The 26393-nt window shown below is 41.6% G+C and overlaps 1 protein-coding gene across 2 annotated transcripts in view; it reads right to left on the reverse strand.

Moving 5' to 3' along the window:
* The window catches only part of LOC125897199 (glutamate receptor ionotropic, kainate 2-like), an 87794-nt gene that overhangs the window by 17724 nt on the left and 43677 nt on the right, over positions 1-26393 (reverse strand). For both annotated transcript variants that reach the window (XM_049590324.1, XM_049590322.1), the window contains exons 7-11: positions 7956-8099; positions 7040-7147; positions 6778-6891; positions 6452-6658; positions 2731-2954 (exon numbers count right to left, since the gene is read on the reverse strand). In XM_049590324.1, the coding sequence (XP_049446281.1) occupies positions 2731-2954; positions 6452-6658; positions 6778-6891; positions 7040-7147; positions 7956-8099 (797 nt within the window). The remainder of the gene's footprint in view (positions 1-2730; positions 2955-6451; positions 6659-6777; positions 6892-7039; positions 7148-7955; positions 8100-26393) is intronic.

Raw genomic sequence — 26393 nt, forward strand, 5'->3', positions numbered from 1 at the left:
GTGAAATGTATTTCTCTGGAGCTTGAAATGAGATAGCTCATTTAGTCGGAAAAAACAGTGTGTGTGTGTGTGTGTGTGTGTGTGTGTGGGAAGCAGTTCAAAGACCTGAATCCCTGGTGAGATTGAGGTGTTTAGTGTTTTATTGTGCAAAACCGGGACTTCATAAGCTCACTCCACTCACTCTATTTGCAGGGGATTAAAGAAAATAATATACTCTGCATTTGGGGGATTGACCAATCAATCGGTGGCCGTGCAATCAATACTACAATTATGAGGGAACTAGCTCAGCGGACTGAGGAAGAAAACACTGTACTTCAGATTTTAACTTTGCTGAATATTTTTCAGTCACATAGTGTGAGGACAAGCACTATTTACTGCCATGGTGTGCAAAAAAAAGGGCACAGTGCATGCACGCAGACAAGAGCATTTATAATTTAATAAAAGTACCGAGGCCATTTCATTACAAGCAGAAGAATATCAATATAATTGCATGCTAATCACTTACCCTGACCGACCGTGGAAACAAAGGGCTACGGGTATAATTTGCATATTCTGAACTAACTTAGGTGACAGTTGCTGCTTTCCTCTCATGTGATCATTGTGCCGGTAACATTTGATGAAACGTGCATTAAACCCAAACCTCTCAGGATGGAAGCGGAAGGAGAGGAGCCCTGGGGTTAACACACATCTTTGTACATCCGCCATGCATCAGGGGTTTTAGGGGGGGTGGGTTCATCAAGATATTTTGTAAGAACTGTACTTGTTCAATGTCAGCATTGTACTCGTACATTTCTTACAGCAGATTAAGAGATATATAACGGGTAGCTGATTTTACAGTTGCTGATGCTTGCGTAAATATGCCCGAAATAGTGTGAGGAGTCAGCTGATTTTAATGACCATACCAGTGTTTTTTCTTGTTGTAGCTCATTTACCGTAGGGTACGGTGGGTAATGAAATCTGAGTAAACATTTAAACCCTTTTATTACACTTTTATTCTTTTCATCAAAGCTGCTTTATCAATGCGTGAAAACGGAGATAAAACACTTTATTGTTCTAAAACAGTTTGTAGGTGGTGAGTTCAAGTGCTGGGGGAACGATCTGAAATCTGAGGTTTGTTGTTTTGGCAGCCAGCGCACTTTTTATAAACCAGTCTGCACCTTCAGATGTATTTTAAAAGTTCCAGTGTGTAGGATTTAGGGTGACATACTGGCAGAGATGGAATATAATACAATAACTATCATCCTTCAAAAGAGAGCAAAAAGACATTAAGAGCAATAATCATGTTTAAAGCGAGAAATAATTAACTTCCGGGCAACATTACTTGTGCAATGGGCTGCGTGATGAGTTGAAACAAAGCACAAATATAAATCAATTTAAAAACTATACAAAAAAAATTTTTTTTGGCCGATATATAGACAACTTACTTGGACTTTACTTGGACTGTAAATAAACTGGGTTTATTACGTATTTATTTAATTGGTTGGCAAATAGACTGGGGATAGTTGTGTATTAGTTGTAAATAAATTTGGAAATTTGTCGAAATAATATACGAGCAAAAAGAAGAAATGTAAGAAAGGAATAGGGACATATAAGTTTTACTTCTACCTACTCCTTTTCGGACACTGTTATCTTTGTCTTGTTTGTTTTTTTAGTATGTTTTTTTCAGTCATTTATTCATTCATTCATAAGTATGTTTTCTTTAGTGTATAGTCACCTGAAAATAAGAATCATCATGTTTATTTTCTTTGAATGAGCCAATTATATCTACATAGGAGTGTATCCTCATCCATTGATTCCCCATGTCGCACTGGCATGTTTCTACAGTAGCCCAGAATGGACAAATTAAACAGTGGCACTAGATAGGGCCATTTGTGTTAGCAGCCCCTCCACGACGAGCCAAACAACATTGAAAAACACTGATTTTTACATGAAACTGCTTTATTCAGAGATTTTACTGGTTAAAATCACCAAATCTGTTTGTTTTGGAGAGGAGGAGTTCTCTGCGGATAATTCGGCTCCCGCTAAAAACCTCCTGAACATCTGGATCTTAAGTTATTAGAGAAAAAAGATGAGCACACATTAGCAGGTGCTGGGCTAGCCAGCATCATAGAAACATCTTTACTGTGTGCTATTACCAGTTTTAGTCACCTGGTCTGTTTGTTCTGGAGAGGAGGAGACCTCTGCAGACAATTCAGCTCCTGGTAAAAACCTCCTGAACAATGAACACTGAGGGAATTCTAACCAGGAGCTCATGCTTGGCATATGGGAGTTTCAGCTGGTTGCAATCTGCAGTGCTCACTGTTAGATGCCATTAAATCCTACACACTGCTCCTTTAAGGCACCAATAATCCAACTCTGACACAAATAAAGAATTTAAAAGCTACAGTGTGTGTTGTAAAATGGTCATCAGCATATTAAGGAATAAAGACACTGGTATGGTCCTTTAAAGTAATGTATTTAGATTTAATACTCTTTTGTTGTAGACCGGATCTACATCACTGAAGCCATCTAAGAATAAAGAGGCACGGATTGCCTCTCGCAGGAGTGCGTTTGCTACCAGTCACAGCTTGATGATTTTCAGTGAATAAATTCCCCTCTTCAGGCCCAGAGGGAGCAACTGCTGTGTGTTAGTGAAAGCAGGCAAACAGGTAGGGCAGAAGGAAGAGGAGGAAGGAAGGAGGAAAGGAGGAAAGAAGGGAAAGGAGGAGGAGGGGGGGGTTGACATGTTACCTGGCTATGACAAACAGCACACAACTGACACCCAAGCAAGCCAGCAGAATATACATCCAGATATCGGGCGAGAGGGGGTTGAGGAAGGAGAAGACTCCGGGGTTGGTGCCGTTGGGCTTGCGGTACAGGATACTTATCCCCAGCGTCATGAAGGGCTTTGAGAAGTCGATGACCTTCTCCCTGACGTAGGTGATGGCCAGAGGAGCCACTGCCAGGTCTGCTTTCTGCAATAACATAATGGGGATTGAGTGGGGTGGGACGGGGGGGTAGGTGTTTGAGTCAACCAATAAAAAACAACCAATCGAATTAACATCTGATTTCTGTCAACAGCTGTTCTGGTCAATATGTACAGGAAGGAGGGAGAGCCATGACAGAGGAGAGAAAATAGCAGGGGTCATTAGTTCAGATGGATTAGTGGGTGGGAGGCTGACATTTTCTGGAAATTACAGGTTATATGTCTGAGCGGTCTCATGTGGGGACAAAGGTGAGTCACTCAGGTAACAATTTTGGGATTAGATTCATCTGTGACAAATTATCCCCGTGTTCTCTCAAAGTAAGATTAGCGGTCTTTGGCCCTTGGATTCATTTTTGCATAACGCCGTTTTTATAAGAAAGCGACAGTTTTACCTTTTTTCCCTTGGTCAGATTTTCTGCGCTTCATCCCAAATTAAAAAATACATGTTTTCCTTTCACCTGTAGTGCTATTTATTAATTTAGATTGTTTGGGTGTGAGTGTTGGAGATATTGACTGTAGAGATGTCTGCCTTCTCTCAAATATAATGAAACTAGTCCATACCCATTGGTAGCTTTGTCACCTTCTACCTATGCCAATCCTCAATGCCTATGTGCAGTTTCACATAGATTGACCACGTCAGTGAGTAGAAGAACGTGGGACAGACAGAATAACTGACTGACAGAATGACACACTGACAGTTTCCGTGATCATGTACAGCATACCATACCATGACTTAGTCATACCAAAAAATTAGAAAAAAACCCCAACATTGGGCCACAGTGGGAGCCACAGCGATCGGTCACATTTTAGTCATTTTTAAGCATTTTTCTGTTGTTATAGCGCCACCCAGTTGCCAATTAGAGTTAAATTTCTCCAGTCACCTTGAGGCGTCCTGTTCTACATATCTACCAAGTTTAGTAAAAATCGACATGGCGGTTACCCTAGATAAGAAATTAGCTCTCTAGCGCCCCCATTTTGTTTGATGGGGTCAATAATGGAGGGGTCCCCTCAGATTATGTGTGGTCATATGCCTACAAAGTTGTGTGGTGATCGGTGAAACCCTTGAGACGTTATACACCTTTATGTGATGAGCCATGCCCTCCGCAATATTCATTGCCTTATAGAAGCTCAGTTTTAGTAAATTTTCCAACTTTTGCCAAGAGGAAACTTTAGATATTGGTCCCCAGATTATGTTCACCGAGTTTCATGCAGATCGGTCAAACTTCCTAGGAAGAGATCGATTTGAAGTGTAAACTTCAAAATGGCGGAAAATCTATATCACTGGAAGTTATGGGTTCTTGATGCAAATTTGTTCCTCATGAGGAGAGGCATCTCTGTGCAAAGTTTCATGTCTCTACGACATACGGGGCATGAGATATGCCCATTCAAAGTTTGCAATTTCAATCAGTTGCTATAGCGCCCCCCTTTGGCCAATTGATGTAATATTGCTTCATTCTCATCCTCCCATGACCCTCTACCACTGTGCCAAATTTCACATGGATTGACCAAGTCAGTGAGGAGAAAAACGTGGAACAGATACACACACCCACAGACAGACAGAGTTTTCACCATTATATAGTGAGACTAGACAGAACTCCCTCTGCACAGCCAATCTCAGGGATCAGGTGCCAGTCGGTCCAGGAACATGTTAGATTAAAATCACCAACATAAACTACAGCACTCAACTACAACTCAATTACTGTGATTTTATTAAGAGCGAACGACAATAAAATAATAAAAAAATAATTTCCAATTCATCCAAAAAGCGTAATAACTTTACACAAAATTACCAGAGTCTACAATGGTAAAAATATGGGTCCCTCAAGAAAAAGGATGGGAACCACTGACATATATCAAAGAACAAAGCAAGATTCGTAAAAAGTTCAAGAGTTACAAGAATAATGTGTGATTTAACCTCATCCCTTTACGTAAATGACTGATACAAAGATTTTATAATGAAAGATAGACTGCAGGTCCTACTTCTGTCCCTCTACACTGTGAGACGGAGAGGGGGCGTGACAGGGATCTAGTAGCTCATCTCTCCCTATGGAGAGAATCAGATCTTTTATTTCTTTTAATGATCTTTAAAAAGTGATTCATGCTTTTATAACGTCTCTCTAGACTATTGTAATGCTGTGTTTACTTGCCTGGGACAAAACTTGATTCAATGGCTTTAGGGTGTCCAAAATGCTGGAGCCAGACTTTTAACTAGAGCATGAAACCATGATCACATCCCACCAATTTTAACTTCCCTTCATTGGTTACCTGTGCGTTTTCGAATTGATTTTAAAATTTTACTCTTGACTTTTAAGGCCCTGCATGGTTTGGCACCAAGCTACCTGGCTGAGCTTTTAATATGTTACTCACCAGTTCGTAGGTTGCGATCCTCTGACAAGGCCCTGTTAGTTATCCCTTGCTCTAGGCTAAGGACCAGGGGTGACAGGGCTTTTGCTATGAGAACTCCAGCCCTACTTTTAATGTGATTTTGCTTGATAATTGTTGTTTTGCTTGTTGACTGTTGCGTCTTTTAATTGTTTAATGTGTGAAGCACTTTGTAAGACTTGTTTTGAAAGGTGCTATATAAATAAAGTTATAATTATTATTATTATGGCTACAAGGGGGATATAAGTTCATATCTATATCACAGAAAAGGACTCAAATCCTGTGTTTCATTAAGTCCGTATGTCTCAAGTGTGTTCAATTCGTGGATCCAAAATGCTTCCCTTCTTGAAAGCTGGTTAATCAAATTACCCCCTTTGGATTGGGTTGTACTTCTTCAATGTCAAGAAATTCAAAGGAAGTGACTGACCCATGGTTTTTCTCATTGTTGTGTCTAGCAATCCATTTTGCGAGACAGCTGGGAGATCCTTCCCAAATAACAAAATACAGTCCAGAGAATCTAAATCAGCATGCTTTGTGTTCTCTATGTTCCCATTTCTAATGGCAGCCTTTGTGCTGGCTGCCTTTAGAAATGGGAACTGGCTACTCTCTGCACTGTGATACGGTAGGTGGGTGTAGTTTGGTGGAAAGAAAATAGATCCCACATGAAACTGCTCACAACAAGGTTTGTTGTGGATTATCTAGAGTAGCCGCATCATTATTTCTGGAAAGAGACATTGTTGTTGTGTTTTTTGTTTTTTTTTGGGTGCCATCTAGTTCCATTATATTAGAGAGAAGGCAGACATCTCTACAGCTGGTATCTCCAACACTCTGCACACCAAAACAATCTAGACTGATAACTGGCACTACAGGTGAGAGGAGAAATATATATATATAAATAAATAAATATATTTTTTTTATTATTATTATTTTGGGGTGAACTGTCCCTTAAAGATTTTTACATTTCTGTAGGTGGCGCTCTTAATGAAAATGAATTTCCAAGTACATAAACGGAACAGAAAATTTGGAAAATGCTTGTCAAAATTTCTGCACTTCTTATTTTCATTTCCCTGTATCTCACTGTATACAAGCCCTGTGTTGACTCACATGGTCCATTAGCTCCCGCACCATGCCGTTCCATTGGCCCATGCTCTCATCCAGCGCGCCGTACTTCCCATCTTCCACTAATCGCACCTCATAGCGGAACCCCAGGATGCCAGAGAGCTCCCTTAGCAGGTCGATGCAGTACCCCTCGAAACGGTCGTTCCCATACAGAGGCTTGTCTGACTTCTTAAACATCACATATGGCTCCTCCTGTACAGGGAGAATAAGTTGGAGTAGAAGTGTGTTCAGTATTAGATAGAATGCTGTTGTTTTTCTATTTGCTGACTGCGTGTTTATGCTGCTTGTTTTTTCTATTTGTCTGTGTCTACCAGTATAGTGGATACACGCAGGGATTTGTTAGCCAGAGAGTCGGTGATGTTGGATGTCTTGCTTTTGTGAGACTCTGTCATATTCAGACCGCTGGGAGGATCCCATGTTCCAATCTGTTGAAACAATTCAATGTCTGGTTTATATCACCTCGTCTGCTGATAGGAAAAATAATGCTTTGAAGCACCCAGACCCACGCTTTTCTTTTTCTCCTTTAAGACACAAGAAGTGACACATCATCAACTACACCAATGTGTGACACACCTTTTCCAGTCCTTCCTCCTTCAGACTGATGACATCCAGGTCGAAATCTGTCCTCAGTCCATTGGTCTTGTTGAAGAGAACGCGTCCTGTCAAACCATCCCAGTGAGCCTGCAGACAGGGGCACACAGCATAATAAACCGAAATCCTCTGTGCAGTCATTCCATTAACCTTAAAGTATCGTCTTTCTCGACAATATCAATCCGAGCGCTAGCCGCAAATTTTTTTTTTTCTGTCCCAATTATGAATTTTTCGTCTGGCTCTCCCCTCGCTGTCTATCTCAGCAACATAACAAGAAACAATAAAGCAGCCGGAATAGAAGCAGGTTTGACAGGTAAGAGTTCATTATGCATGTGGTTCATTGTGCTTGAAGTTTCACTTCAAAGCCAATGGAGGAACAGACGGGCATGGAGAGCGATAGCAGACACAGGAGGGGGAGGAAGCGCCAGCTACTACAATGGCTCGTTCTGAAAATTACCTGCAATGATACCATCCACAGAATGAAAGAGCTTTGTAGAACAAAGCAAATGGCTGACCCCGACTACAGTTAAGGAGACACACTGAGGCTTTGATATAAACACCGGCGCAGATATGCATGGAGAGAAAGTGGGAGACAGGGAGTGGAACATCACGGAAAAACACGTAGCCACTGCGGATAATGCAGTGGTTACTCAGATTACATTATCATAAGGATTACTGTGAGTGTTAAGATTAAGCAATAAACATGATAAGGATGTTTAATCATGAAGATCACAAGAGAAACACAACAATACAAAATGTGCCACTCAGTTCTGAGAAAGCGCTACCCTCCAAATATGACTGCACTGATCAATATCACGCCAAAGCTTCTGTGTTCAGTGGATTCCATAGGTCAGAGGTCAAAACAGGGAGCACACTGATAGCACTGCTGGCCTTGTACCTCTTTGATGAGGCTGATGAAACGGCCCCCGAAGCGCCACGGCTTGTGGCGATTACACTGCAGAGAGCTGACCGTGATCTGCTGCGACTGCTGCACCGCCACCGCCACCACGTGCACGGCGTCGTACATCAGCGCTGCATCCGTCTGCGGACAGGGAGGTAATATCGTTAGACATTTTTATAACACCTGCCAATACATCTGTCCACATGACCTTTAATCCGTCCATTTGTTCACCTGCGGAGGAGCATGAGAAAGTGTGTGAAGTCTCGGGTGACTTGCTTTACTCTTTTGTCGGGATAAGAGGACATAAATTAGGAGTAATGCCAGCAGTAAATGCCCTGCACAAATGGCACGGTGTCTCAGCCTGTTAGTAAAAATACCCGACCACTGTCTGAGGCAATGAGAAAGCTCCGCCAGGGAGAGTCTCTCAGCGGAAGGCCGGCCTGTCACTGTGAAGACTAATGATTCCTGATGGGTGTGCCTGTTCTCTGGAGAGAAGGGAACGCAAAGCAGGCACCAGTGCATACGGGACAACTCTGACTGGCACACTTGGCGTAACATGCTAAGTACACAGCACAAAGCAGAGCAGGGATACACAGTGAACCGCATTGAAAAGCACGTCTGATAGCCATCCGTATAACCCCAGTAATAAGTCATCAAAGGGAGGAAACACTGGAGCTCAAAATTCCCACACTGAACTGCAAGACGCTGAGGTTTATCTTTACTTTTCTGCCTGGCACACACAAATTCCTTTCACGCCGTCTGTCCTCACAGTTTGAGGCACTCTACATTTACCCAGGTCAACACATTACAGCTTAGCTCAGATCCTCTTTCCATGGTCCCACAAAGGCTGAAATACACTGTGGTGATCTTATTTGACAAGTCTTGGATGACCAACCTGTGAGGGAGTATGAAAAATGACTGTGAGACCACAAAGTATCTGCAGCTATAGGGTCTTTGTGGATGCGCCGGCTGTCAGAGTGAATGAGCAGGGCTTTGGCACAGCTAGGCACACAGCAGGAGACCAGCGAGCTGCTGTTCAGCTCATATCGGTTCCCTATGTTGTCTCTATAGGCGCAGTGGAGCATCCATGCCATCCACGTGGGAGAAAAGGAGTGGGACTGGGGAGGGGCAAAAAAATTATGCTGCAGTTATCCGACCTATATTTATAGTGGCAGGTCAATTAAAGAAATAAATCTTGCTTCCAACTGCAAGAAAAAGAGAAAGTTGAAGATAGCAAGGAGGGGAGGGAGCGGTGTGTGTAGCTGCGGTGGTGGGCAGATTGTCAGGTTTTAGCTCGCCCCCCAGTTCTCCTGTGCTTTTGGAGTTTGGCGACTGCTGATGTCAAAGGCAGCAGCAGATCAGAGGATGGGAGACCCATCTCTGCACTCTTTCATCCGCAATGCCTCCCTGGGAAAGGGGACAGCTACTGCCATATCTGCTCTCCCAGTGCAGGCAGTGTGTGGATGCCTGTGTATGTGTGTGTGTGTGTGTGTGTGTGTGTGCGCTAGTATTGTGTTCATGGCAAATGCTGATTAGGAAAAGAGTGTCTTTCTGCTAATCTGTTTTGTTGAATACTGGGGAGGAGTTCTACACACAGACAGTGTCCAAGCACTATTTTGTCCAATCATCCAATTATCGTGTTACCAACTACACACAAAGACATCGAGGCTTATTATATTTCTTTCACAGATGTAGTTTCTAAAACAGCTCAATCTGATTTGAGGAAAGTTATAATAATCACATTCAGTTTCAGTCCACTTCCAAACTCCACGATGTATTCTGAATTCATTTATTCAACATTTTCACTTTGGAAATGGTTTCGGTTTGACTGGGACGAGGTTGAATTCATGCAATTCAAATGAAATCTGCGCTGCCTTCTGCTAATCTTTGTTTCTAAATGCCTACATCTTCACTTTAGTTTTTTGCTTTTGACCTTGAACAACCTTGACTTCTTTCCTTCCCAAAAATCAAATCAATATTCCTATTCTTCACATCTACAAGCTCTTTATTCATTTGGGGCAAACTGCACTGCAGCATGCGCATGAAATTTTTCAATAAATTATTATACGTCTTTAAACATATTCTGTGAAAAAACACTCCTGGGAAATAATATCTGACAACTCATTCACTAAATACAGAAACATTTTGAAAGTCCTGCTTGGAAGTTTATTTTTATTCAGCTTTTTAAACTGTTTAATTCCAGAGTATTAAATAAAGCTGGGATATTTTAACACGACCTTGATGTGTGAGTAAAGGCTGGTATTTTGAGAATTTTGTAAAAGACAAAGATTTTTTTTTAAGATGATTCATATACTGCATATGTGCAGTATGCTATTTCAAAATAAAGTCTTGAGGGGAGACACTACAGATGAAAACATAGTGTTTCAAGCACTATTCAATTTCGAGACTTTGGTCTTTTTTCAAAGTGGTGGAAAGAAAAAGTCCAAAAATACACATTAAGGCATGCATTTAAGTATTTCAGTTTTTCTTTTCTGGAAATGTATAAAAACCGTGCATATTTATTTATATAGATTTGCGTATTTAGACAAACCAAAAACAACTGCCTTAATGTAAGTTCAGTCAGGAACTATTTATTGCAACAAATGGACATACAGATATGTTTGAGGGCTCTGCTCTTGAGGTGCTCCCTGGATTAGTCAAGCAGCATGCTAAGCCAAAACAGGGAGCACAATGCAGAAAACCCCACCAGGTATACAAGAGTGGACCCAAGTATGACATTAAATACTGTTTTGACCTTAGAACCATGTTAGGACTCTGTATTAGAAAGGTGGATGGTGGGGTGGCGGAGGTAAAGCTTCGCCAGAAGCGGCAACAGCGGTGTGTGGCAGCATTTGTGTAGCAGGGATCAGTGAGTCGGTTTATATTTAGTATATTTAAAATGGACTGCCTTGTGTGGGAATAGGCTGCAATTGGTGTGTGATGGATAAGAAACAATAGTCCTGTTTCCACCAAACACTTTTGGTATGGTACCTTTAGAACCAAAAGTAACCCTTCAGACATGGTACCTAGACCCTAGCGTTTCCACTGTAGACAGTACTCTTAAATGTGGGCGGGGTTGTTGTCACCCACTACTCCGTCTAGCTCTCACTGTATTTCCTCCTTTATCAGTCTGCACCTCGTTTATCGTCCACAGAACGAGGCTGCATGCCAACATGTTCAGAACAAAATAAAACAGGCTGCAGTGAGAGTCTCTCTCCATGGGATATTTAAAAATAGCGGGTTTGTGCATTCAGTCCCTTTTCAGGAAAGCTCGGGGTCTTAGTGTTGCCGGAGCCCACAGGAACAATGCTTTGCAATGCTTTTTTTTTTTTTTTCTCCAAGTGAAGATAAGAATGTATGCAGCTCACATAATCCGATCCACTCATTACTAAAAGTGTATGTCACAGAAGACTAATGGAATGGTTAGAGTTATCATGTTGAAATTTCAGGTGTGTTGATGGATTCACATCCTCAACTCATGTATTGAGTAACAAGTTAACGTTCCACCTTAAAAGTTGCCGGCAGTCGGTCCAGTGAATGAAGTTATTTTTTCTCAGACTCCAGCTGCTGTGAGAGGCAGCAAAACAGCCTTTCATTTTATAGTTACAGTTTACTAGTAAAATTCTACAAGGTATGAACAGTCGTAACATGAGCCTCAAAACCAGCCACAACTCAGCCCTGAGCAGAGTGACTGTCTTCTATTGACCAATCAACAGACTGCAGTGTTCACAGCTCCACCTTTTAGTACCAGATCTGTGTGCTAGGTACCCCAACAGAGGGGGGACCAAAAATGGGGACGGTACGGAACAGTTTATTTGTGTTATGTGTGTTGTGTTGTTATTAACATTTTACAGTGGAAATGGAAAAAAAAGCTTACTGAACTAAACTGTACCGTACCGGACAGAAACAGGGCTAATGATCCAATCAGCTGGCTGTAAGCCGATTACAGCTGAGGTGTATGACTTCCGTGTCCTGCACGAACTAATGCAAAGCTTCAGTAATCAACTAAGGAAGTTTCATGGTGATACCTATTAGTTAAACTTTCTGATCTATTCACCTGGAGTGTCTTACTGTTTGGTCTACAAATGTATAGAATGTTAAAATCCATATCTTTAAAGGCCTTTTTCTCCAAATTAGTTTTTTTTCTCAAACTCTGAACCAGAAATGTCCACTTCAGCAGCTCTTATATATACCAAAATTTTGTTTCTATCTATATTGTGAAGGTTTATACAGAAGGGTTGGTTCATGTATTATTCATAGCCTGGCTTATATAATATTTTATTCCTCAAAACATGGCAAAAATTGATTTTTTAAATGGCTGTTGACAGTAGCAATAATAACAATTCTGTAGAAACCTTTGACTCTTACTACGTTAAATACATTAAGCAAGAATTTTGAACCTGGCTTTCTTTAATGTGCAGAATTGGGTTCTGGACATTAAAGCAAAAGTTCATGTTTATGTGGATAATGCCTCATTGACATATTTAAACATAAACATTTCAGAATATTTGCACAAAAAAACTAGTCTTGATGTAAGTAAGACACTGGGGAAGTTTCATGGTGATAGCTACTAGTTAAAAGTTGTGCAGTGTCGCCTCTTATAACATGCTACTATGCCAGTTTTACAGAGTGATAACATATGCATGCTTCATCAGCAGCAGTGTAAAGATCTGGGCAACTTTAGGGATGGGAATTTGTTTACTGTTACATAAAGATCGATTTTGGCTACAAGACGTATCCGTCTATTTGAGCACGGGAGTTTATTAGATGTTTTACAGTGTAAACACAGTTGTGGATGCTGCTGTGTTTGCACTCTGGGGCCAAAATACTCCATCGAATCCCCCATCAGCCTCTTTGTTTGAATGATTTATGTCATTCTATTAGCCTCTCCTCCGACTTAACAACCATTCCTGGAAATGTTTCCTCCATCTTTTAACTTGTGATTGCTGTGATATATCAAATATTGTCTGGCTCAGATGATTTATGTGGCAAAGATCTTTTTCCTATTTGCCTTTGGAGCAGAACAATTCCTGAAAACCCCTTTGTGATGGAAACAATGAGAGGCTGGCATCAAGTGGAAGAAGGAGAGATCAAGGGGGGGTGGCGGCGGTGGTGGGGGACGGGGACGTGAAATGATGGCTCACAGCTCTGGCAGATTGCATTCAATTTAAAAACAATCCAAGAGCGATCTTGATATTTATTTCAGAGCCAAGCATGGGTCCTGCGGGGTGTTTTAAGTGCTTTAAGTGAAACCAATCTGGAACCCCTGGGACACTCAGACAGAGAGGGGAAAGGGTTTCAAACAAGATGCCCAAAACCTTTGTTGCCTTGTCTTTCTTGCCTCTCTGTGTCTCTCTCAAACACCCACATAACCATCTGAAATCACACAGTCTCCCTCTGCTTCAGTAAAACCGCCAGCCCAGATGCCCTTTCTCTACATTTAATGACTCCTTTTTTTCCTCTCCAACACCTTACATCTTCCTTTTACAGCCCTCAGTGTCTTACTTCATCTTTGCATGTTTTCCCTCTCATAATCATGACACGTGAGAAACATACAAATATTAACAGACACATATGGGAACCAATTAGCAAGATGTGTGTGTACACCACGCACGAAAAAACGGGAACGCAATCAGACATAGTGACAAACCTCAAGCTTCCCAGAGGCATGCCTCATTTGTCGTAGTTGCATGCAGTTTCCTCATTTAGAACAGGTGAACTGCAAACTCGACTGAACTTGCTGCTGTGTGTCTGTCTATGTGTGTGTGCGTGTGTGTGTGTGTGTTTACACAAATATATTCCTCTTTACTGCATCAGTATTCACACCAGCTCTCCACCTGTGCATAATTCCATAATTCCTCTGATAATGTTGCACCCTGAAAAACGACATCTCTCTTTCTCCGTCTCAATCAGTCGTTCTCTCCCCAGCACTCCTCTAAACACACGTGCACACACACACACACACTCACCTCCCTGGTGATGGACGTGTATTTCAGCTGCTTGTGTACAGTAGAACTCCACTGTTTATACATATCATATACATCTGATTAGCCCTAATGAGATTAGCACTGACCTGTTATTCACCATGCATCACTAGGCTGCAGCTGCCAGGCACAGAGCAACAACCCACACACACACACACATACACACATACTCTCACACGTACAGATATGCGCCGAGACACACATGCACACTCGCAAGTACAGACATGCACTCAGACACACACATGCGCACACACACACCGGCAGCATTGCCATCAGCATCAGAGTCACAGTGTCAGCGGGAGAGAGAGCAGCTCATTGTTTTCTTGGAGCCGAAGTCACTCTGCCCTCAGATCACAGACAGACCCATGGGGTTTGATGATTTGATGGAAGAAGGAGGTAATTATTCATTTCATTCCATAGTTTATATGTATTTGTGCTGCTTCGCCACGCAGTCGGTGCAAGTGTTTGAGTCACAAATTCTGCTGTCAGATACATGACCGCATTGCTAAACTTTACTATGTTTCGCAATTAAATCTTGACGAGTCAAGAAGAGTTTTCTGTAATAACAACACCATAACTTATACTTTCTTCTCTGATCGAGAAACTCTAATCTCTAAACTCTAATCGCCCCCACCCCCCCACCCCACTGAGAGAGATACTGCATTTGTTTTTATCAGCCAAGATGAAATTCTTATGAGGAGGATGGACACATGTGGGAAATGTCTGTGATTAATTAGAGATGAATTTCGAGCAAGGAATAGCTCGTGAGCTAACTGTAAAAGTGGATGAGGCTCCGCAACACTTCACGTCACATCAATTAGAGTGAGGACTCTCTGGTAAAGAGTTAGATGAGAAGGCTGATGTCACTCTCATATCTGTCCGTTTACCCTAAAGCTAGCCCTGTGATAGTCTGGCGACCTGTCCAGGGTGTACCCTGCCTCTCGCCCCAAGGTCAGCTGGGATACGATCCAGCCCCCCTGCGACCCCTAACAAGATAAGCTGTTATGGAAAATGAACAAATGAACGGATGGAGCTAGCAGTCAGTTAGCTTAGCTAGCATAACAACTAAAACAGCTAGCTTAGTGCAGACCTAAAACGACACATTGTGGTATTACTGGACCACACAAAGAGGAGCATGTTAGTGAGCTTTGGAGGTACAGATAGGCCGGTTTTGTACCTTTGGGCAAAGCCAGGTTAGCTATTTCCATGTGTTTCCAGTATTTATGCTAAGCTGCTAAGCTAACATCTACTGGCTCCAGATTCATATTGACCTGACATTGAGTGTTGTCTCAATCCTCTCATTTAACTCCCAGTAAGAAAGCAAAACACAAATTCACAAAATATGAACTATTTCTTTTAAGTCCAAGAAGCATGCAGTTTGCAGATGTTTCCGAAGACTCTGAATTGTCTCAATAGAATAAAGTGGTGCAAGAATGAGTCCTAAAATCTGTAAATGAGTTAGCATTTTGACATTCCTGGTTCCCTCATCTTGAAGTGGGTTTTTGATTAGGTGTCTGAATTAATTTCGGTGGTTTACACAAATTTAAGAGACTTTACGATTTCTTTTACGACATGAAATACATCAGTAAATACTCGTGAATTTTGAAGTTTTTACGTATCAATGAAGATGGCTGCTAACAAGTGGCTAAATGAGACCTTGTAGTTGTGACGTTATTCATGTGGCTGTAACAAACCGCAACCTCAGAGGCTGGAAAATGAGGCCAACACAGAAGTGCCACAAACTGCAGTTCCTCAAATGGCCACTTGAGGCTGGCTCCAGAAGTGAGTCAATCCCCATAGACTGCCTTGTTAAGATGCCCAACTTTACAGCAGAAATTAAAATGATTACAGCCTGATATAAAAACAGTTCTGGTCTCTGTAGCTAATTTCCAACTTTTACAACTGAACAGGAGGTGAATTTTTTAATTTTTTTTTTTTTTTATAAAACTCAACCGTTTACATTTTTTTACGGCTTAAAGTAACGCCGATAGTGTCCTCGACTTGTCATTAAGATCTACACCTTGCTCCTCCACAGTTCCGGCCACTCTCCCAGATATGGTCACTTCTGGCCCAAAAAAACACAAGATGGCGATGTCTGAAAATACCGAACTCCAGATTTCAAAATAGGAGTCTACAAACCAATGGGTGATGGTAGCTACCTCCATTAGTTTAACAGTCTATGTGTTGTATTGTTGTGTTGTATTGTTTATAGCCTAATTAGCTTTTACTTCTGGGGATCTCATTTATGCTTCAAAAATCATGAAAGTGATGATCAAAATATACTAGTATAAACTTTTGTTTACCACAGAGCTTAAATTCTGCAATAATCCAAAATCCAATGGGAAGATCCCATTGGCTTTTTGTCGAGGGAACCAGGGCAGATAATTGTCTACTGGCTGTTTACTGTAAGTGTCGAAAAGAACTGCTAAACTCACACAAAATTCTACTCAATGAATAACAACAATAATAAACACCAAATGTAGTATAGATAGTATATATTCAGACTCAAAGGTAGGTTACCACTATGTGTTTCATTTTGCTTGATATCATCAGATAAATTGTGCATGATTAGCTGACGTTTTGTTAGCATTCAGTTAGCATAATATTAGCTAGCTTATCTTTGTCCAGATGATTGCATCGTTGGCATTTGGCTTGTAGAACTGACAGTCCTGTAACCACCTATTTGTGAATTGGAGGTAGGCCACCGGAGATTTAAAGTTTTCTGACAGGCGTAGGCGTTAATGGCAAACACCAGATAGACATCAGGGGCTGTAACATTAATGGTCCTAACTTGTAAGGATTGATATTATTGACTAACTTTAGTTTTGTAATATGTTAGACCTTCTCTTTATATAGGCATTTGTCTTTTGTGTGTATCAATACATTTCTGATGATGACCAACAAATGACAGATGTTTAGAGCAGCAGCTACTACAGCTAAGGAGGCTTATCCTTCCAAGATGGCGGTGCCACCCCAGAATGCTTCACAATTCCCATCCCCCTATATTATGACGTTTTTGTTCTCTCTTGTGCTGTTGTACTAATTAAATTCGAATGTCAGATGTAACCATGTATTCCTGTCATTGGTTTGCTACATGAGACCCTGGGCGATGAAACTGAGTCAATGCACTCAGAATTGTGCAAACTTTCACTTCCAGGACAAAAAATGAAAAGACAGGGTTTGGAAAAACACTGAAATGTGACATATGTGATTTATGGGGCATATTATGGCTGTTTCAGGCCTCGTAGCAGAGAAGGGAAAGCAGGCAGTGTCAGATCATTTTGGTAGGGAAAAAGCCCTCGGGTGACTGCAGCTCAGCATAGTGCCATCTCTCTCTCCCTGACCGCAACTTTTCCACTCTGTCTCTCTTCGTCTCTTTCTTTCTGGACGCTGATGTTCTGCCCCAGTCCCTCCTCCCTTCACTTCCATCTCTTCCTCCCTTTTATCCCTTTTGTCTTTCTTTCTGTCCTCCCTCTGCCTTCCCCGGTTGTTGCTCTCTACAGTATTTCACTGAGCTGTGCGTGAGTGTGGGTATATGGGGGGCTTTGCCAGCGCCGTCACTGTCATTTTTCCTGTCTTTTTTTTTGTGTGCGTTGGAGGTTTAATCCCTTTCTCACATTGCATTTCCACATGCTGAGGAAACAGAGCTGCCTTGTTGTCTTTTTTTTTTTAAATGAGTTTTTTTTTTTTACGGGGAAGTAAGACTGGCTTCTTCCGACAAGGACCCCTGGGCAACGGATCCATTGATGGTGCTGGATTTATGTGAAAGCACATTCATGGTTTTATTGTAGATTTAAGCACACTTTAAAGGAGGATAAAGGACTACACCGCAGAGTTTTTTTTTGTTTAAAGAAAGGGTCCTGCGGGAGTGGTGAGAGAGTGAGCTGAACTCTGTTTGATGTATGTCTATATACATTTATTCAGTATCGACGGGTTGCTTTTAAAGTATCCTTATCTTGTCAAAAACTGACAGATGCTAGACAGAATCTCCACTGTGACCTTACACTGTACTTTTATCAATGTCTAACTGATCTTTCAGTTTCAAGAATACCTTGCCTCATCACCGCAGGTTTTTCTCCCCTGTAATGTCAATAAATAGTGGATTTGAACTTGAAAAAAAAGGTTGGAAGGGGAGAGAGAGTTAGTGACCTTATCAAACGCTGAAAACAAACAATGTGTGTACACAGCTAAATGGGGGAAACAGTTCAAACATGCACAGACTGCTCATGCTAACTACCTAGTCCCTGTTCTGTTTGCTCCAAACAAACCACCGATGCTGCTGCCAGATTGACTTTCTTGCACACCAGATTTTCCCCCATAAAAATGTGTCTAATGTTGGGTGAAAGCAAACACAATAAGCAGAATATATTCATTCAGGACATAACACCAATTAAAAAGCTACAGCAGGCGCTGACCAACCATTGGAAAGTTGGGGAATTTTCCCACACCCCTTGTTGAAAACTGGATGTAGTCACACGTGTATCCCTCCTCTAACTTTGCCAAGTCTGCCAATAGCTCTCCCCGTCAGCTCCATCAGGGCAGTCCGGATACATTCACTATGAGTGTCAGTGCATGGGTGCACTACAGTCGCTGGCTGATTTGACCACAGAGATGCGAGTGACAGCTTGCTTGATCGCAGTTATTTTTAGAACGTGCCCTGCAGACGACTCATTGGTTTCCTGCGGGCGACCAGGCACTTGCTGGCACCATGTTGGCTACCCTTAAAAAGGCATATCATATGTGATAGCCAGCCCAGCAATAAAAATGATTTAGTGTGCTTTGTGTGAACAGTGTGAACACAGTGTGCTCCTATGGATTGAGACTGTTGGTTCTAATTTAGTTCTGTGTTTAGACACTGTTGACTGTTTTGCAGTATTTTAAATCATTCTGAAAAGCAGGCTATTAAGTTGAATTAGGTATCAGGTGATCATTAATTCAACACTGATGTTTTGCTTTCTGTACTCACAAACACAGGGAGGAAAACTTTGGAAAATTAATTACATCATTTTATATATTAACCTACTGCAAATGACCAAACAACACAAATTCACAGATTTTTTTTTTTTTTTTTTTTAAGTATTCATTTATGGGTCGAAACACATAGTATGAATTTGGTGTATCAAATCACAGCCTCTTGACAGCAAATTCTGGGGCTGCTTTTTGTTGTCAGTGTGCTCCTGGTCTACAGCCAAGCTATGGACCCTTTTAGAGCTGATGTCACGATGATGCCACTTTGTTAGCTGGATGCAAAACACAAGACAACTGGGGTTAAATGGACTGGATGGAGGTGATCATCAGAAATGCTTGTGTGTGAAGCGCACACTTCATATCAGGTTAGGGAAAAAGAATTAACTATTGTAGGGATGAATAACATTATGTGTATTAAGGGTTTTCACGGTACCTTCATACAGCGCTCTGCATTTCTTTGTCTAGTTTGTGCCAGAGTGTACTCCGGCACTCAGAATGAATATTCCTGAATGCACCACTCGTATCATCTTCCCCCAATGTCTAAAACAAGCCAACAGAACTCGCTAGCTAGGGCTAGCTAACGTCTGCGGAGAACTGTTTTACCTTCAGCTAAGCCCCGCCTACCAAAAACCGTCATTCTCTTTACTGACAGTAAAAGGGTCTATAGCATGCTAGCTTGCTCAGAAAGACAATGCTAACATGCTGATGTTTAGCAGGTGTTATGTGTACCATATCTATCATCTTTTATCATTACTAAAGACAAACTAAGCTACAGCTGAGGGTAATGGGAATGTGATTTGTTTTGTAAGTTTGAGGTCATAAAAGATAATATTGAATAGATAAAAAAACTGACCTCCTGCTAAATAAACATTAAGGGATTACCAAAGTTATTAAAAGTCTTCTTGAGGGGGATTTGAATTCACGACAATCTGTTCAATTTCATTCACAAACACAAAAGTCAACCTCATGGTGGCGCCAGAGGAAGACTGAGGGGATGACCCCATGGATGTGGGCTGTAAAATAAATTGGATACAGCGTTGGAGGCCGGACCCTGATTATTTCCATAAAAGTTGCTCAGTGGTGCATGAAGCCAAAAAATTACCCAGATCTTCGGCATTGTGGGGCCCAGAGAGCTAGCACGCAAGAGAATTAGGGCAGCTGAGTGGCTAACTTGCAGTTTAGTGCTCCGCTACCTTGAATGGAGATAAAAATGATTTATTTGTGCAGCTCTTCTAGACTTGCGAAATGTTATCGGACTGAATGAATGAAGTTCTGATAGTTAAATGAGTCACTTTGCGAAGTTTGTGACGCTGTAGAAAATGTCTTTGCTCATTTACAGACATCTCTATCACAATAAAAGTCCATGGGAAAACGTCTTTTTGAGCTGCATGGCATCACATGACGGACCTGGATGTTGTGTTTCCACCTTTAGCCATGATTTAAAATTGGCTTAAAAGCCTGACGGTTTTCCTGGGGGCTTGAATCACCCAAGTCAGTGGTATACATCCTCTGGGGACCATGAATATATGTACAGATTTTAATGGCAAACCATTCAATAGTTGCTGAGATATTTGAGTCTAGACCAGTGGTTCCCAATTGGTGCAGCCACGGGGTCCAGATTTCTCCTTAGTCATTAGTTGAACTACACTTGTTTTGGCCATGTTGTTTTTCTAGTTTGCTGTCTCTGTTAAGTAGCTGTCTGTTAGTCACTCACTCTACAGCAGGAGATGGGACCTCAAAATAGGAGCTCTGTGCCTGTAAATCCAGTGTACTTAAAAATCAAGTGTGTTTTTACAAACATGACACATTTGAAGGTCACTTGCGGTCCATTCAGAATGGACCCACGACCCACTTTTGGACCGTGACCCACCAGTTGGGAACAACTGGTCTCGACCAATGTGGTGGACCAACCGACTGACAGACCAACATTGCCATCCCTAGAGCCATACTGCTAGCATGGCTAAAACAAAGTGAAGGAGATCATAGATTCTTATTGCAAGTCACTGCCCATAAGAAACATCAAACATGATACTGTGCATGCGTAACTGTTTTATCAAGCCTGACAAAAGAGACTGTGAATGCTCTGAGCAGTGGTGTCCCACCAGACCCTTCAGGCAACAGCATGCTGTTGGCAGCACTGTCCACTTCAGAGTCCACCCTAATTAGCACCACGCTGCCTAACCTACATCTGATTAAGTGGCTGTTTAACATGATGGCCTTTCCTCATATTTAATCAGCCTCCAGCCACGTTCAGCTAAAAAAGCTAGTAGGTGCCCACTCCACAGGTTTTACCTCCACTCTCTTCATAAGCTATACAGTTTCCAAAATTTCCACAGTAGCAAAGCTTTTACAAATCAAACAATATGATAAAGTAATCTGTTAGGCGGTGTTTGGTTGTTTTAACCTATTTGTATTATGCTAAATTCTCTTTCAGTGTACTTTATGAAGATGTAAAGGCTTTAAACAAATTAGACATTAAAGCGAGATGTGTTACAGGGTGCAAAATCAAAGGGAAAAAGATAATAAGTCTCTCTTTTTAAATTCCGCCTCTCCATCTCTCTCCCGCTGCCTGTTTTCGCTCACAAAAGGCTTCTATGGACCGAGGGAGCATTGGTGCTAATAATGTTGATGCTGTGCCAAGCCCAGCTGGTGGTGCCCGGCACAGGGCATCGAGTGTCTGCTCTCCACAGTTGCTGTCTTTAAAAGGCTCTTTCCTCTGCCAACTGGGATCAGAGGGAGGGAGATCACATTGCTGTAATGGACGCAACCAACCTGTGAACCTGTGTGGAGTGCAGTCTGTTAGCTCTGTGTACCAAATACAGCATCGGAGAGGACTGTGCTGTTCTGTGTAGCTGCAAAAAATATGTGCGTTATGAAAGCGCCGGCTGCAATAATACCTCATTACAGCATCTATCTATCTATCTATCTATCTATCTATCAGGAACAATTAAATGTAGTTATTAAACTGAAATTAGCTCTTTAATCCCTTGCTACTAATTAGCTGACACATATATTGATACTTATATATTTTTGCTCAGCCAAAATTTGCCACGAATATTAGTCATGGTGATGCATCAGTTGGACGCTGAACCACACAGAAGCTGCTGCACTGTTCTACTATGTGGATATTTACTGTGAGCACTTCCAGTGTGCTGTAAAACTTATTTGAGCTGCAGGGTGAAAACTCAGTTGGGAGCAAATAAAATGAATCCCCGAGTACTGGATCTAATTTCCAGTGGAGTTTATTTCCGCGGTGATTCATATCAGGCAAAATGACAGAATGTGTCCTCTATTCAATATCATATTGACGGGGGAACTCCAAATTTGGCTCAACATCCGCACCGAGGACCCTCATTTGGTTGAAATGCAATATGAATGAAGCTCGCATGGGGGAGGGATTCATGTGGCTGTATTCTCTTCCCATTGTCAGATTCCAGGCGGCTGTGCGCTATACCCAGCGACAGACCTGAGCCAAGTCCTTCCCTTTTAGAGGAGAACTGAATTAGACACCTTACAGTATGTGCTTCACACTTATGTTCATCACAATACAAACACATACTTGTATGTAAACATGCATGGTAAAGCGTCTTCTAATGAAAGCTGCCATCCAGCACATTCTTCTCTCCTGCTCTCACTGCGTGGGTGGCTTCTACTCTACTCCCAGCAGTGCTTGTTAATGCAGTGAGGTACCTGTTCTCTCTCCACTCTCTCCCTCTGTCTCCTCCTGTCTGTCCGTCCCCCTGTACATTTCTCTGCAGCCCCGCTCCCTCCCAGTGTCTCTTCCTGTGTGTGCAGTATCCCCGATTCGAGATACGAAAAACAAAAAACATACATACTGCAGTTCTTAATAAGTATACTTTTTAAAGATGGTGGGTCTCATTCATGAAATGTGAGTAGAAATGTATGTGTATTGGGGCATCCATCAATGTTAGTAGCTCTGATCTTTTTGTAGGTACTAACAATCTACAACTGCCTCTGCTTGTAGTGCCTGTGTAAATAAGAAATATACATAAATACTGCTTGTCATTATTAGAAATTACAATTTTAATTCATATTGTGCCCAAATGCAAAAAATATATCACATTCAGTTAAATTAGTTGTCAATCAGCAGGTTTAAGCTTCAGATTAGGATTCTTAATAATGTGAATACGTTATTTAAATCAACTTAACAGATGTGTTTTTTACATTTCTGGCACCCCGTTCCCACTTGATTCAATCAGTAGAGAGAACCCCACAAATTGAGCATGGCGTTAGTTCAGGTAGGACATGGTGTCAGCTCCCATTCCAGCTACATCAGCTGATCTCAAACAATGGAGCAACTCATTGATGGAAGGGAGTCAGCTGATAGATCACATGATTCCTTTCTATGCAACCAATTGGCAAATCTCATTCAGGGCGTCCTATTTAAACTGCTCTGGCCTGCCTATTGTTGCTGCTTCCTCTGCAAGCTGCTTTGCAACCCACCTCCACCTCAGCTCCTCCTTTTCATGCTGTCTGACTTATCAGTGTCATCTCTGTTTGTCATTGATGCTGCTCTGTTCTGTTCCCGGGGGGTCTTTGTGGCTGCTGCTCCCTGCCTTAGGCTTTCCATGTAGGTGCATGGAAGGGCATAGATGTGTGCTCTCTCTGCCTCAGGATTTCTTTATTTGCACGTGGAAGGGCAGACAGGTGTGCTCCCTCTGCCTCAGGCTTTCCATGTAGGTGCATGGAAGGGCAGGGAGGTTTGTGTCTCTGCCTCAGACCTTCCTTATTTGCACGTGGAAAGGCGGAGAGGTGTGCTCTCTCATTGTAAGTGTCAGCTCATGATTTATTGTTTGTCTCTGTTTTGTAGGATTTTTTCTATGGTGTATTCTACTTTATCATTATTATTTTTTAAATGCTTGAAATAAATCAAATCAAATCAAATATTAAAGGGTATGTGTCCGCTGCTTCCCCCCAGGAATCTACAAATATGGCCACGAGGATTCATTGTGTCATCGTTTTAAGTCTAATGAAGAAGTCAACTGAACTCTATTGTTGTCTTTTCATTGAAATACATGCATGCTCCAGATTTGTCTCAAGAATAACATGCAGGGGCCCGTTTCACACAACCGATTTGCAAGCACCGCTTGAACGCTGACTGCGAACAGTGGCAGTGTCACATTTCACAAATAATTGCCATATACAAATGCAGATAAATCTGCGAGGGATCCAAGATGCTCAGGGACGCGTCACAGGTACGGGATTTGTTATGATTAGTGAAATGTGTCACAATTAACAGGAGAGGAAATGATCTCATGTCGCAAATCACAGCTTGCCTGTTGCAAATTTGTTGAAATGGGACCCAGTGTGTGCACGCATCCTTTCCTGTCAATCCCTTGTGTTGCACTTTGTATCCCTTGGGGGTAAGCAGACTGCCATTAACTACTATATATAGGGAGGCAGTTACATAATGTAAATACACTGAGTCGCTCTTGGTGAAAAAATGCTGGCCATACACAGCATTATGTAACGGAGATCTTAAGAATGATAACCATATAAGAATGAAAAATGTACTAAATTTTCACTTGGGTGTCCCAATACATCTGTCTCTCTATTTCCCCCTTCATCATCTGTATGTCACCGAAACGAGCTTTCCTTGTGTACTACGTGCAGTCACACAGTGTTTTTATGACTGGACAGCATTATAGGAGGAAGAAAAAAAAGGCAATTTACTTTTCTGTGTTGGGGACAAATGCTGCGCTGTTTTTTATTTATTTTTTTCTAAATCATTGTCATTAGCAATTGTTTACTATACAGTATCCTGGAAAAAGTTTGCTGAGCGTGCATGTTCTGGTGCTGAATTGAAGTTAAGTGTCTTGCCCTAGGATATCTCAGCAATAGCTGCTGATGGGAAGGAAAAAAATTAGTCACATTTGCAGATTTTCTTTACTGGTTTGTCAGTATATTAAAGGAGTACTTCACCCCGAAATGACCATTTGTATATCAATTACTCATCTAGCGTTACACTGCATTTGAAGAAAACATTGTGCTTTTTGTATGTCTGCGGTAAGCAAAGAATCCAAAAACAAAGATAAGTCTTGATGAAGTCAGAGGGGTCTCATCTGTTTGTAAACTGTCATACATCTTGTGCAGCATAATCCAAGTCTCATTTATCCAGTTATATGCTCAGTACCTTCTGAACCTTTTTGATGAGGAAGTGAGCTGAAATTGAATCTTATCTGCCTTCTGTTTTAGGGTGCTTTCAGACCTAGAGTTGTCTTGCTTTGGTCTGAATCAGGGACTAATTTTGTCAACAAATTTGCATAATTGCCTAGAGTTGGTTCGTGTTCTCACGGCAGCATTTACAAGCGAAAATGCCTTGCGCGAGAAAGCTGCTCTTGATTGGTCAGAATTTCCATGTGGGAAGAATCCAGGAAGTAAACAAAACGTTGAAGAAGAGTACACTTGCAAGATAAAAGCAACACTTTCTAGCTTCTAATTCTAACTATATTGCTGTCATTGTTCATTTTAGTCAAACCATACAGTTTGAAAATGAGGCGCGGCTCCAACTGGAAAACAATGTTTTGATGCATTGGATGTGCTGAATTACGCAACCCAAACAATGCGTAATGTGACTGCAGTTGGCTCGGATCGAGGTCTGAACCCGTTCTCACGTTTGTTTGTAACCGGACCAAGACCACCTCTTCAAGAAGGTCTCAGTCTGGTTGTTTTGGTGAGCACCTGAGTGTGATTGCCATGTTCACACCTGCCCAAACAAATTGCAGTTAGGAGGCAAATGAACTTGAGTTTGACTGAACCGAACCAAACAGGGCAGGTGTGAAAGCACCCTTAGCCAGACTCCATTGAATACAGGACTTGTTGGTCTACCCCTGCCTCAATCAGTCAGCTAGTTGTGTGACTTTGGCTTTTAAAGGGTTAGTCACACAATAACACAAATTAACTACCAATTAAGTCAGTGGTAGATAAGCAGAGGTGAAATTAATGTTTCCAATGGAGTCTGGCTTTAAAAAGAGCACAGATAAGTTTCACTTTCTGTTCGGTCTTGGTGAAAATGCATGTGTTTGGGAAGTACTGAGCATACAACTGTATAAATGAGACTTGGATTATACTGCATGAGTTGTGTGAGATGTTTTGATATAAGTCTGTTCAATTAGTCAAGAATTTTCTCAGTTTTTTGGATTCTCCATTCACCAGAAGCATGCAGGAAAAACAGTTTCCTTCACAAATTCAGCGCAACATGGCGGGAGTAATGACTACACAACTAATCATTTGTGGGCTGAAGTAGGCCTTTAGGTAAGTATCTCCATGTGTTTGTTGTGTTTCCAGTTCATTTAGCCTGCTACGCTAACATGCTTTTTACAAAGTCCCATGTGAGCGGCGGCGGCAGCAGCCCCATCATGTTATACATATTACCCAAACAACTGCTCTCTATTAATAAGAGAGTCATTATTATGAGCTATTACACCAGAATTGCATTGATGACACTGGAGAACATCCCGCC

The sequence above is a fragment of the Epinephelus fuscoguttatus genome, linkage group LG11 (genome assembly GCF_011397635.1).
Source record: "Epinephelus fuscoguttatus linkage group LG11, E.fuscoguttatus.final_Chr_v1".
NCBI classification, from domain to species: domain Eukaryota; kingdom Metazoa; phylum Chordata; class Actinopteri; order Perciformes; family Serranidae; genus Epinephelus; species Epinephelus fuscoguttatus.